Here is a 12,051-nt window from a genome sequence, read left to right on the forward strand (position 1 = left end):
ACACCAGGAGAAGTTGAGATATGAACCACCTCTCACAAGAAGCCCTAAAGCCCCAGTGCTAAGCGAGCCCAGGAGCATCACATTGACCATGTGCAGGGCCAACCTAGTTGGTGTGGAGCTGTGAAAAGGACATAAGGTGTTAAGTCAGCTAGTCCTGTGCCCTTGGACAGTAATTGTACTATGTCATGTTCATTCCTTCTTCTATAAAATGAAGATAGTCATATCCACTCCCCATAGGACTGAGGTGAGAATGAAATGAGACCAGGGATGGTGATCTATAGAGTGAAAATTACAGCAAAATACCTTGCAGCCACCCACTCGCGCCAGAAAGAAACATCAAGTCACAGTGAAGTCTTCCTAAATTTTATTGGCACTGAAATAGAACACGGCTGAGCATAAACCCTTCCAAAACATAATTTTTAAAAACCCCCAAAATACACAAAAAAACCCTGAATACAAAATCTAACTTTTCTCCCCAGCCTCCCTGGGGGTGGGTTACTGCTCTTAAGGCAGTTAGATTGCCCCGCAATTCAGGTTTAAATTTAGCTAATGTAGGGTATATCACCAAGAGGGTGTCAATATAATTCACAGCAATGCACATAAAACTCCCCAAGGTCAGGTAGAGTGCAGAAGGGGTAGGTTTCAAAGCCATGGGCTCTGGGCTAGGGGCACTTCATGCAGGAACAGTATAGCCCCCTGTAGACTGAACTCTGGGGAAAAGGCAAAAAAGGAACAATAAAACCACACACCAAGGACTTTAAGAATGGATTGTATGACCTATAGTGACAGGTGATATCACTAACACTGAAAGCTTCTTACATTAATGTTTCTGGCAAAATATTCTTTTATAATATAGTATATGGTTCCCAGGTATGGGAGTGGTAAGGGAATTTGGCCAAAATGACTGCTCCAAGACTAAGATCTTCTAAGGGTGCATTAGCAAGACTTGCAGAAATCCATATTTAGTTAGATGCCACTAAAATATATAATACTGGTAGGAAAAAAGAACACACATGCAACAGAGAGGAGGAAGAGGCTACTCCTGGATTAAGAGGACGGGACAGTAGGGCTGTGGAAGGGAACAGGCCAGAGCCCCCAACAGTTCTCTGGTTTACAGCTCCAAAGGAAAGAACAGCTGGTGGCAAGATCTTGGTTAGAGATTTGTCAAACATAGGCAAGGCCCAGTCACCAGCTTGGAGGTAGGTGACAGAAAGGGGCTATTAGGCACATGATGGAGTCAAGTAAACTGTGGGATCCAGGCCATGGACTTCTCTCACCACACTCAGCTTCTTCTATCCATTCACTAATTGAGCCAACTGGTATCAAGATCCAAGGTTCACCATACCAAGGCCTGGATGGCCCTGAAGCAGAAGCTGTGGCCCAAGTAGCTCTGATAAGAGAAGTGGCCTGGGGCCCATAGCATGAAAAATACAGAAACCAGGTGTGAACATTTCCTCCCTCTGGCAACAGTCCTGGATTGGGGGCAGGTGGTGCTGGATTTGGGGCTAACCATCCATATTCTAGCAGGACAGGATTTGTGGATTGGAATGAGGAAGAGTAAATCTCAAGAAGGGAGAAGGAGCCCAGAATAATAAGGGATACTTCTACCCGCAGAGCTCACTTGAAACAGGCCTAGGCTCCCATAAGGCATTGAGGGAAGGATCTTCTACCCAGCCTTGCCTGAATAGAAGGGCAAATGGCCTTCTAGGATGTTGGTAAAGCCTCTTGAAGGCACTGTCTTCCCCATCTCGACCTGGGGAGAAACTGAGTCCCTGAAGTCAAGGACAAGGCTTATTGGTACTGAATTTGTAACAGGCTCAATCTGGGAGGTAGAGAGAATGACTGAACATCTTTTTAGCTTCCAATGATTATAAAGCCTAAATAACTCTAGAAGGAATGGGTACTGGGAGGCTTAATCCTAGGTCAGTTGACATCCTAGAGCATATACCCAGGGCCCTGCCTCCTTCCCTAAACCTGTGATGCTCCAATTCTTCAAATCACAGGACCCTGAAGAGGAAGGCAATGGTGGGGGCTAGTTTTCAACCTACTCCACACTTGACACCTAGAGAACAACAGTAAATGAGGGAATGTTTCCCAAATCAAGTGGGAATTGCCTCTGAGCTATAGAAGTGGTCTGTTCTAGCAAGCTAGATTGAATGGGAGAGAGAGGCAAAAGAGGGTCCTATTGGGACCAAAGTGAGCCATTCCTCTGCCCAAGGAAGTTTATGAGGGCTGAGGGGCTAGGTTTGGTCCCGTGGCTACAATGAACACTTTGCATGACTTCAAGGCTGCTCTAGTTAGTGGCTCCAGCAGAGTGTGAGTTAGGCAAGAGTATAGGAGTACAGGGGCAAGGAAGAAGGGAGGAGGGGTCCCTAGAGGCTGGGTGCCTATTACATATTACATGGACTCAAACTCATCTATGCGCTGTTTGGTGTTGCCCTGCCGAATCTGGCGCAGGGTCTTGTATTTGTCTCGGCCAAGTCGCATGTTCTCAGCATGGATCATGTCATTGGCAGTCTTCTTGGACTCATCAAGGGCATTGGCCAGCTCTGAAGTGAGGGCCTGTGAGGATGCAAGGGAATGATGGGTTAATGGGTTCCGCTCATTTTACCTCCCTTTCTTTAACCACTTTTTCCCCTGCTCTCCCCTCTCCTCTTTTCTCCCTCCCTCCTTTTGTGCCTTGCTCCCCGCCCCTCTTGTCTTCCCTCCTTGTGCCCCCTTTGCATGCACACATACACACATTTTGAGAGCCTTTTCCAGCCCTGTTAGGACTGCAGTGGGTCAAGAATAAGAAATTAAAACCACAAACTTAGGGGCCAAGTTTCAATTGATGACAAGTATTTCCTGAGAGCAGAACAACGTACTAAAGATTCAGGTAAAAATTGTGTCAGCTAAGTACTTCCTTAATATGACGTAAATGGAGTATGGGTGGGTAGAGGTTGTGGCAAAAAACAATTTTAAAACAGGTGGCTCAGGGTCTGATTAATAAATAAGAGGTGCCTCTCATTAAAGTTTTCACTTGAGAAAGGCTCAAACTACCACACAACGCTGAGACAGGCTCCTCCATCTACTCCCTCATGATGATCTAAAGAAGACCATACCATGTACTACCAAATCAATGCACATGGTCTCCTTGACTCTTTGGCCCTGAGGTTACCTTCAGTTGCTTCTGCACACGCTCATTCTTCTCGGCTTCAGTGGTACGTTCCTCTTCACTGCGGTCCTTGGCCATGGCATCAGCCCGAAGTTCAGCACTGGCCTCTGCCCCATTCTCATCCTGCTCATCCTGCTCATTTTCAGCAGGTTCTGCCACATGAGGAGTACTCATGGCAGTCTTCAGCTCAGCACGAGTCTTCTCCAAGTCTTCTTGTACCATTTGAGCCTGTTCAGTAACAGAGGGAAAGGACAAGCAGTCAGAACAGGCTAACTTGCAACATCCTACACATGCCTAGAATGGCCCAGCAGAAGGCAGGCACCAGGTAAGCCAAATCACTTTGTCTGCCTGATCCTTAGTTTCCTCAGCTATGTAAGAGGAACAGTTATACCTATTTCCCTGGAGTATTGAAGAATTCTAGGAAGTTATCTGAAAAAGCCTTGAGCTCCTTCTCCCATGATGCCTGCTGTCAAGGAATGATCAAAAGAACATGGAACCCACACCTAAGGCATCTACAGAACTGGAACCTATGCATGTGGTATCCCTTTCCACAACACTTTGCTCTGGGCACTGTGTCTTACCTTCTGTTGCCATTCTACAGCCTCACTCTCTTTCTTCTGTCGGGCAATCTCCAGTTGGGAGATCCGAGCTGTCAACTCTGCCATTTCCAAGGCCTACAGATAAATTGAAAGTTTGTGAGAGCTTGGCCTTCTGGTCCTCAAGGCCCAAGTAGACAAACCTCTGTACCACTTGCTTGCTGTGCCAAAGGCTCTTTTTACCACACCTTCTCCAGGAATCCCAGAGGACCGCTCTTACTCTCAATCTACTATAGTACCCTATTAACTCCAAACCATTTCCTTATAAGTCAGAGCTCCCCACCAAGACTGTACATCTTGAAGACAAATAGCCTATCATCTCCGTCTCTTCCTCACCTCTTCACCCCTCCCTTCATCACCATCCCTCACTCCTTTCCCCTCTCAGTATTGCCCATTGTACAGTGCAGTTAGGGCTTTAGAGATCAGTGTGTCATTGCCTGAAGTGGCAGTGCCTTCCTTGTTATCCTAGAATTCTCAGGGCTACATTAAGACTCTTCTCAGGACAAGTATAGGAAAGACACTCAAGTGTCATAGGTGATCTGAACAAGGAAAAAAAGTTTATGCATACCCTTACACCTTCGACAAAACTCCTGCAGGGGTGTCCAACCCATGGCCTGTGGGCCACATGCAGCCCAGAATGGCTATGAATGCGGCTCAAGACAAAATAATAAATTTACTTAAAACCTTTTTTTTTGCTCATCATTTTTCATTAGTATCTGTATATTTAATGTGTGGCCCACAGATGCCAAAAGGTTAGACACCCCTGTTAGAAGAAAATTCCCTGTGAGAATTAGGTCTTAGTTCCCTGCATTCCCACCACAAATACTATGGAGAAGAATATACACCAAGGAATTTGGATCACAGATTCCTAACTTCTGAATCACAGAACCCTTGGAAATTATAATGAAAGTATAGATGTTCACCTTCCTCCCCTGAAAAATGCATAGGCACATAGTTTCACATATAATTTTAGGGAGTATACACTTCAGTGAGACAGAAATAGGTTCTCATCCTTACTTAGTAACAACTGTGTGACCTCTGGCAAGTCTTGTAAACCTCTCTGAGCCCTAATTTGATTAACTGGACATGTATTCCAATATGGGTTAATGTCATAGAGTTCTTTGGGAGGGGAAATAAGAAAGTAAGAAAAATGGGAAAGTTGTTAGTATAGTTTGTAACACACAGTAGGTATTTAATCAAGTGTAGATCCCTTCACTTCTACCTCCCTCCCTTTCCTTTGTCATGTCATCAGCTCAGATCCCCAAAGACTAAAAAAATAGAGTAAAAGTAAGGGTTAAGGAAGACTGCAAAGGTTTCTGGACCAAACCAGTGACTTCTCAGCTTTCTTCTGAGTGAACTACCTGCTGGAGGCCCTGCTGAAAAGTGTCAGCCCTACAGGCAGAGGTAGCTGTAAATAGGAAGTCAGAAAACGAAGAAAATTCAGGTCCTTCAATCTCAGCCCATTTTGTTGCTTTACCAGCTGCTCTTGGGTCTTCTTCTGATCCTGAGAAGCCTGCAACAGAGCCTCCTTGGCCTCTTCAGCTTCCCGACGCTCTTTGGCCAGTTTTTCAGCCTCACTCTGGGCACGTTTCCGCTCCTGTTCAAGTTCCATAGCCCTACGGGTCTGTTCTTCCAGTTCTGGGAAGAGAAGGTAGAGAAAAGAAGATAAAGAGTGTAGAGATAAAGAAGAGACACCTAACTTCCTTCCTAGAAATGTTTCACACCAGAGCACAGCTGGCAGAAAGCTCTGAGCACTCTTCTTCTTGTCCCATCTATTTATCTATTCTGTAGTCACATCTGGATTATGTGGCCTGAGTCTGCAGTTCAGGCAGTGGGTCTCCAGCTCATAGAGTTAGGCTCTGGAAAAAACCTACTCTCCAAGGTGATGTCAAGCCTCACCCTGCTGAGCTTTCTTAGTCTGTTCCTCAATCTGCTTCAGCTTCTCCATCAGTTCCTCCTTCTCTCGTTCAATCTTCTCCTTCTCCTTTTCTGCCATCTCACGCTTCTTCTTCTCATTTTCCAGGAGAGCACTGGGAAAGGAGAAAGAAGGGATTAAACAAGATAGCAAGACCACATGGAAAACTTGGGATCCCCAAGGCTCCCTGGCCCTGGACCCTCAGTCCCCACCCATATAATACACCCAGAGCTTGTGAGTTGGTATCACTCTTCCTTATCTCCAAATCTTGGTCATTATGTGATAGTACCACATGGGCCAGTATGCTCAAGGTTCAATCAGTTTGTCCAAGACTCAGGAGATCCAACCTAAACTTCTAATCAGTGGATGACTTTAACTTATGTCACATCTTTGCACTTGTTCTCAGTACCCCTATCTGTAAAATGGCCTATTAAGTTCTGCCTTGGCAACCTTGGGGAGTATAAGACTAGTTTTGGCTCTGTGCTGAGATACTGTGCTTCAAGTATGGTGATCTCTGAAGTTAGGGCATCTGTCCTCAGGCCTAACTCTGCTGGTTTTCTGAAGCCCAACTCTATATTCCTTTTCACCAGAATTTTTGGCAAATCTAGAATAAGTATTTTCTTTTTCTTGCCCCCACACCTCTTTCAGCAGACTTTCTCCCTTGGAGAGATGTCTTTTTTCTCTCTGAGCTCTCTGAATACTTGGACTATCCTTTTTCCTATTCCTCCTCCCTCTTACTTTTCCCCATAGTACCTCGTACTGTGAAAATTAATAAAAAGAAACCTCATTTAAAATTGAGTCAAGAGGGTAGAAGAGAGAACTTTCATGCATGTACCATTCAACACGCATTATACTGACCCCAAAAGGAAGAGACTATCTTCCTTTTTGGAAGTGATACTACTTCAGCAGAAGGAAGAAAAGATTCTTCCTTGCCCAGAAACAGTTCAGTCAATGGAGACTGTCATAACTAAGCCAACAAAAAGTCAACATACTTTGAACTTTCAATTTCGTTTTTCTCCTATAAGACTGTGATATCCTTTGAGGGGAGATTTCTGCCAGATTCAGCTCTGTAAACTGCCCCCAACCTCAGTAGCCTTTTTCTCAATAAACGTGAACCTTGGTGTTTAACTTCTCATACATGGTGTCATTTTCCAATCTATTGGATTAGAAGCCTCCTGAAGTTTCAAGCTCTTTGTGAAATGCATAGGAATCACCTGGGACCATATTTTTAAATAAATTATTGAGGTGAAATTTATATAAAATTAACCATTTTAAAGCAAACAACTTAGTGGCATTTAGTACATTCATAATGCTATCTAGTTCCAAAATACTTTCATCACTCCAAAGTAAAAACCCATATCCATTAAGCAGTTTCTCCCCATCTCCCATCCCCTAGCCCATGACAATCACCAATCTATATTCTGTCTCTACAGATTTAACTATTCTGGATATTTCATATAAATGGAATCATACAATATGTGACTTTTTGTGTCTGGTTTCTTCCACCTAACATAATGTTTTAGCGGTCTATGTACATTGTAGTATATATTGGTACTTCATTTATTTTTCTTAAGGTTTTATTTATTTATTTATTTTTAGACAGAGGGGAAGAAAGAGAGAAGGAGAGGGAGAGAAACATCAATGTATGGTTGCCTCTTGTGCACCCCCTACTAGGGACCTGGCCTGCAACCCAGGCATGGGCTCTGACTTGAAATCAAACTGGTGACCCTGTGGTTTGCAGGCCGGCATTTAATCCACTGAGCCACACCAGCCAGGCCAGTACATCATACCTTTTTATGGCCGAATAATATTCCATTGTATGGATGCATAATTTATTTATCCATTCATCCACTGATGGACATTTGGACTGTTTCCACATTCTGGATATTGTAAATAACACTACTATGAATACACGTATACATGTAGTTATTTGAACACCTTTCAAAAATTCTTTGGCATATATACCTAGGAGTGAAATTATGGGATCATATAGTAATTCTACATTTAACTTACTGAGAAACCACCAAACTCTTTTGCATAGCACCTGAATCATTTTACACCCCCACCAGCAACAAACATGAGTTCCAATTCTTTACAGACTTGCCAACAGCTGTTATTTTGTTTTTATTTATTATATCTATATTAGTAAGCATGAAGTGGTACCTCATTGTGGTTTTGATTTACAATTCCATAATGACTAAAGGTGTTTTCATGTGCATGTTGGCCATTAGGATATCTTCATTGGAGAAATGCTTACTAGGATCTTAAAATACAGATTCTTGAATCAACAGGTCTGGAATAAAGTCTCAGATTGTGACTTTCTAACAAGTTCCCAAGTTGATGCTGATGCTGCTGAGCCTTGCTGTACTTTGAGTAGCAAGGACCTCCAGTGTACAGGGGCTTTGTAGGGAAAATTCTGGCAGTTCTACCCAATTCCACTCAAAAAACTCCTACAGAGTCTAGGTTTAAATGTACATGGAGCCTTCTGCTATTGTCACGATACTGGTGAGATAGCCTGGAACAACCCAGAATCTGCCTAGAATAAAGGCATGAGGATCATAACAATGGTGAACTATGGAATGACCCTCCCTCCTATGAGCCTCTGAAAGCCTAAGCTTCTGATGCCTGCTTCCTGGAGAGGGTCTCATCACTGTACGGCATTCTCTCTCTCCCCCTAACCATGCTTCCCTGCCCCCAGTCTCAGGATGGCTTCATGTCCTGCTTCTAGCACACTTGGCAAAGTTTCCTTGGCCTTGCCTTGGTCCCCACTTGAGTTCCACATCACCTACCGCTCCATCTGTTTCTGGTGCTTTTCCTCTCGGGCCTGTGCCTTCATCTGCTGCACTTCAATGGTGTCTGGCTTCCGACGGCGCATGTATAGTTCATGGTTCCCCATGCACAGGGCCAAGATCCGCTTGTTAATCCGAAGCCGGGGAGCATAGAAGACAAAGTCCTGGTGGGAAACCAGCAATCAGAAAAAGTTTGGAACTAACAAGGAAAATGGGGACAGACTCATAGATGGAGAGCAGGATGACAGCTGAGGGAAGGAAAGTTAGGGGGTGAAGAAATTGAGCAAAAAGAAAAAGGGACTCATGGACATGGACAACAGTGTGGTGACTGCTGAGGGGAGGCGGGTATAAGGGGACTAAATGGTAATGGGAAAAAATGCAATAAAGATTAAATCAAAAAAGATACAAGTTTTGATGGAGAGATGAAAGTGAACTTCTCTTAAGTCCAAAAGAACTGAAAAGATCATTTACCATATTTTTCCATGTATAATGTGCTCAGGTGTATAATGCGCACTGACATTTTTGTGCACATTATACATGGGACTATTACGCCCATTGCATGTAATCCTTATAGCCATGTATAATGTACATCCTTATTTTTCCACCAAAGATTTGGGCAACAGAGGACATTATTCACAGCAAAATACGTAACTGAAAAAAAATGTAACTGAATTTTCTATCACAGATAGGGAGGATAGTTATCAGTGATGAAGTTAGTTGACCAGGGTCAAACAGGTTAGTTAGCAGACCCAGGACTAGAATCCAGGCTTGACTCTGAAATCAGTGCTCTATGGACAAAACCACAATTTCTTTCAACATCTGCATTCTAAAATACCCTCAATTCATACAGGGAACCAATAGTGATGGAAAGAAAACTGGGACTCAAATTGATGATGTGGACCAAAGGAAGAAAGAAACAACCAAACAGAAAAGAAGGAAGAAATAAGAATTCAAAAAAATGAGGAGAGGCTTAGGAACCTCCAGGACATCTTTAAACGTTCCAACATCCAAATTATAGGGGTACCAGAAGGGGGAAAGAAACAGCCATGAGTGGAACACTTATTTGAACAAATAATAAAGGAGAACTTCCCCAATCTGGCAAAGGAAATAGACTTCCAGGAAATCCAGGAAGCTCAGAGAGTCCCAAAGAAGTTGGACCCAAGAAGGAACACACCAAGGCATATCATCATTACATTAGCCAAGATTCAAATGAAGGAGAGAATCCTAGAAGCATCAAGGGATAAGGGGACAGTCACTGACAAAGGAGTTTCCATCAGACTGTCAGCTGATTTCTCAAAAGAGACCTTCCAGGCAAGAAGGGGCTGGAAAGGAGTATTCCAAGTCATGAAATCCAAAGACCTACAGCCAAGATTGCTTTATCCAGCAAAACTTTCATTTAGAATGGAAGGACAGATAAAGTGCTTCTCAGATAAGGTCAAGTTCAAGGAGTCCATCATCAACAAGCCCTTATTATATGAAATGTTAAAGGGACTTATCTAAGAAAAAGAAGATACAAAATATGAACAGTGAAAGGACAGCAAACTCACAGTTATTAACAACCACACCTGAAACAAAAGCAAACCAAGAGGACAGCTAGATCAGGAGCGGAATCATAGAAATGAAGAACACATGGAGGGTTAGCAACAGGGGAGTGTGAGGAGGAGAAGAGGGGGAAAGGTACAGAGAATAAGTAGCATAGATGGTAGGTAGAAAATAGATAGAGGGGAGGGTAAGAATAGTATGGGAAGTATAGAATCTAAAGAACTTGAGACACGTGGACATAAACTAAAGGGAGAATGGTGGGGGAGGGGTGTGCAGGGTGGAGGGAAATGGAGGGGGGGAATAGGACAACTGTAATGGCATAATCAATAAAATATATTTTTTTAAAAAAGAACTGCTTTTATCTGGTAATTAGGGATCTCAGGGGCCACTCTTTGAGGCTCAATAATCCATGTGTAATACCCTGATAATTGCAGTATGAGTGACTGGACTTTTTCTGTAATCTTCTAAAAGCATACCCTAGACCCAGCCCCCTTAAATCCTTTCTGGAATAACATCTATTTCTTTTTCCATGTACTGATGCATTCACTGATTGATTCTTGTACATGCCATGACTGGGGATCAACCCACAACCTTGGCATGTTGAGACAATACTAACCAACTGAGCTACCCAGCCTGGGCCTATACAGAGTTTTTTCCTAAATGATTGTTTATTATTGTATTATTTTTCATATGAACAACTATAAACTTAATTTTGCCCTACCTGTATATGAACAGTTCCCGCTTTCTGAAGCCTAGAAGCTTTAAAAGATATGATACACTCTCTGTTTTCAGAGAGCCCCAGGACAGCAGAAGATAGTGGCTAAAACATAGCATTTAAACTGCCTGTGGCTCTCCCCTAAGACTTAGGTAGCAAGGTGGCACAGGTAGAGGATAACTCCTGACCATTTCTTGACACCAACATCCCTTTCCATCACCAATCTCCTTTGTGTCTCCTGTATACACACACACACAGAGACACACCAGAAAAAGGACAGAAAACTATAATTACATGATTGCTTCTAGCGTTATCCAGGCCTTGGCAAGTACATGCCTTGGCCAGTGGGAGGAATTACTTACCGGAGCTTTTTTGTCAATGGGCTTGATGACAAATTTCTTGTCATTGAAAGAGATGTTTCTGATTTCACTCCAAGGGAATCCTATCTTGGGAGTCAGTCTATAGAAGTAGAGGTCGAAAGCATCAGAACAAGGGCAAAACAAGAAGAACACAGAGGGTTGGTGCCTTCCCCCACTACCACCAACTTCTCCTTTTAGGAAGTAGATTCATTACCAGCTCAGCCAGTGTCATCACATACTACCAGGTCAGTTTGCCAGCTCTGAGACTGTACAAAGGACCTCTTAATACTATAACCAACATGTTATTCTTTATTCCAATCTCTGAGATTTGTTTTAGTATATTTTTATGTGACATAGACTTTGTAACAATCTCTCATAGACTCCCCAGTCTTATGTAACTGGGACTCTTCCACCCAAGGTTGTAAAAGTTGGAAATAAAATAAATAATGAGCTCTGAATTCAAAAGTTACAAGAACAATAATCTATTGACCTGCATCTTCACAAAGAACAGACCAAGGGAAAAAATAAGCAAATGAGATAAGGTTGTAGTGAGAAAGATTATAGGACAAAAGGTACTTAACCACCATACAGGGGTGAGATTAATCACAAATACTGACAAAATAGGTTCTAGCCCAGTGTTGTCTAACAAAAAATATAATAAAAGCCACCCATGTTATTTTAAATTTTCTAGTAGCCATATAAAAATAAATAAAAAGAAATAGGTGAACTGAACTGTTATAAGAGTTCATTAACCTAGTACAATCAAAAATACTTTCATTTACATATGCAAATCAATATTTCAAAAAATATTAATGAAACATTTTACATTCTGCTTTTCACACTAAGTCTTCAAAGTCTTGTGTGCAGTTTATACTTAACCTACCTCAGTCTAGAGTAGCCACATTTCAAGTGTTCAGTAGCCACATGTAGCCAGTGATACCATAGTAAATAGTGTAAGTCTAGTCAGTGCAAGATTTAGAG

General features: G+C 42.6%; 1 protein-coding gene across 1 annotated transcript in view; it reads right to left on the reverse strand.

Annotated features, from left to right (window-relative positions):
* Positions 1–347: 347 nt before the first annotated feature.
* MSN (moesin) overlaps positions 348–12,051 on the reverse strand; it is a 67,816-nt gene continuing 56,112 nt past the window's right edge. The window contains exons 7-13 of the mRNA XM_037045992.1: positions 11,074–11,170; positions 8,455–8,618; positions 5,650–5,780; positions 5,228–5,388; positions 3,736–3,828; positions 3,158–3,382; positions 348–2,562 (exon numbers count right to left, since the gene is read on the reverse strand). Of these exons, the coding sequence (XP_036901887.1) occupies positions 2,398–2,562; positions 3,158–3,382; positions 3,736–3,828; positions 5,228–5,388; positions 5,650–5,780; positions 8,455–8,618; positions 11,074–11,170 (1,036 nt within the window). The 3' untranslated portion in view covers positions 348–2,397. The remainder of the gene's footprint in view (positions 2,563–3,157; positions 3,383–3,735; positions 3,829–5,227; positions 5,389–5,649; positions 5,781–8,454; positions 8,619–11,073; positions 11,171–12,051) is intronic.

The sequence above is a fragment of the Sturnira hondurensis genome, unplaced genomic scaffold, assembly GCF_014824575.4.
Source record: "Sturnira hondurensis isolate 20B ecotype Veracruz unplaced genomic scaffold, ASM1482457v3 Scaffold0004711, whole genome shotgun sequence".
Classification (NCBI taxonomy): Eukaryota; Metazoa; Chordata; class Mammalia; order Chiroptera; family Phyllostomidae; genus Sturnira; species Sturnira hondurensis.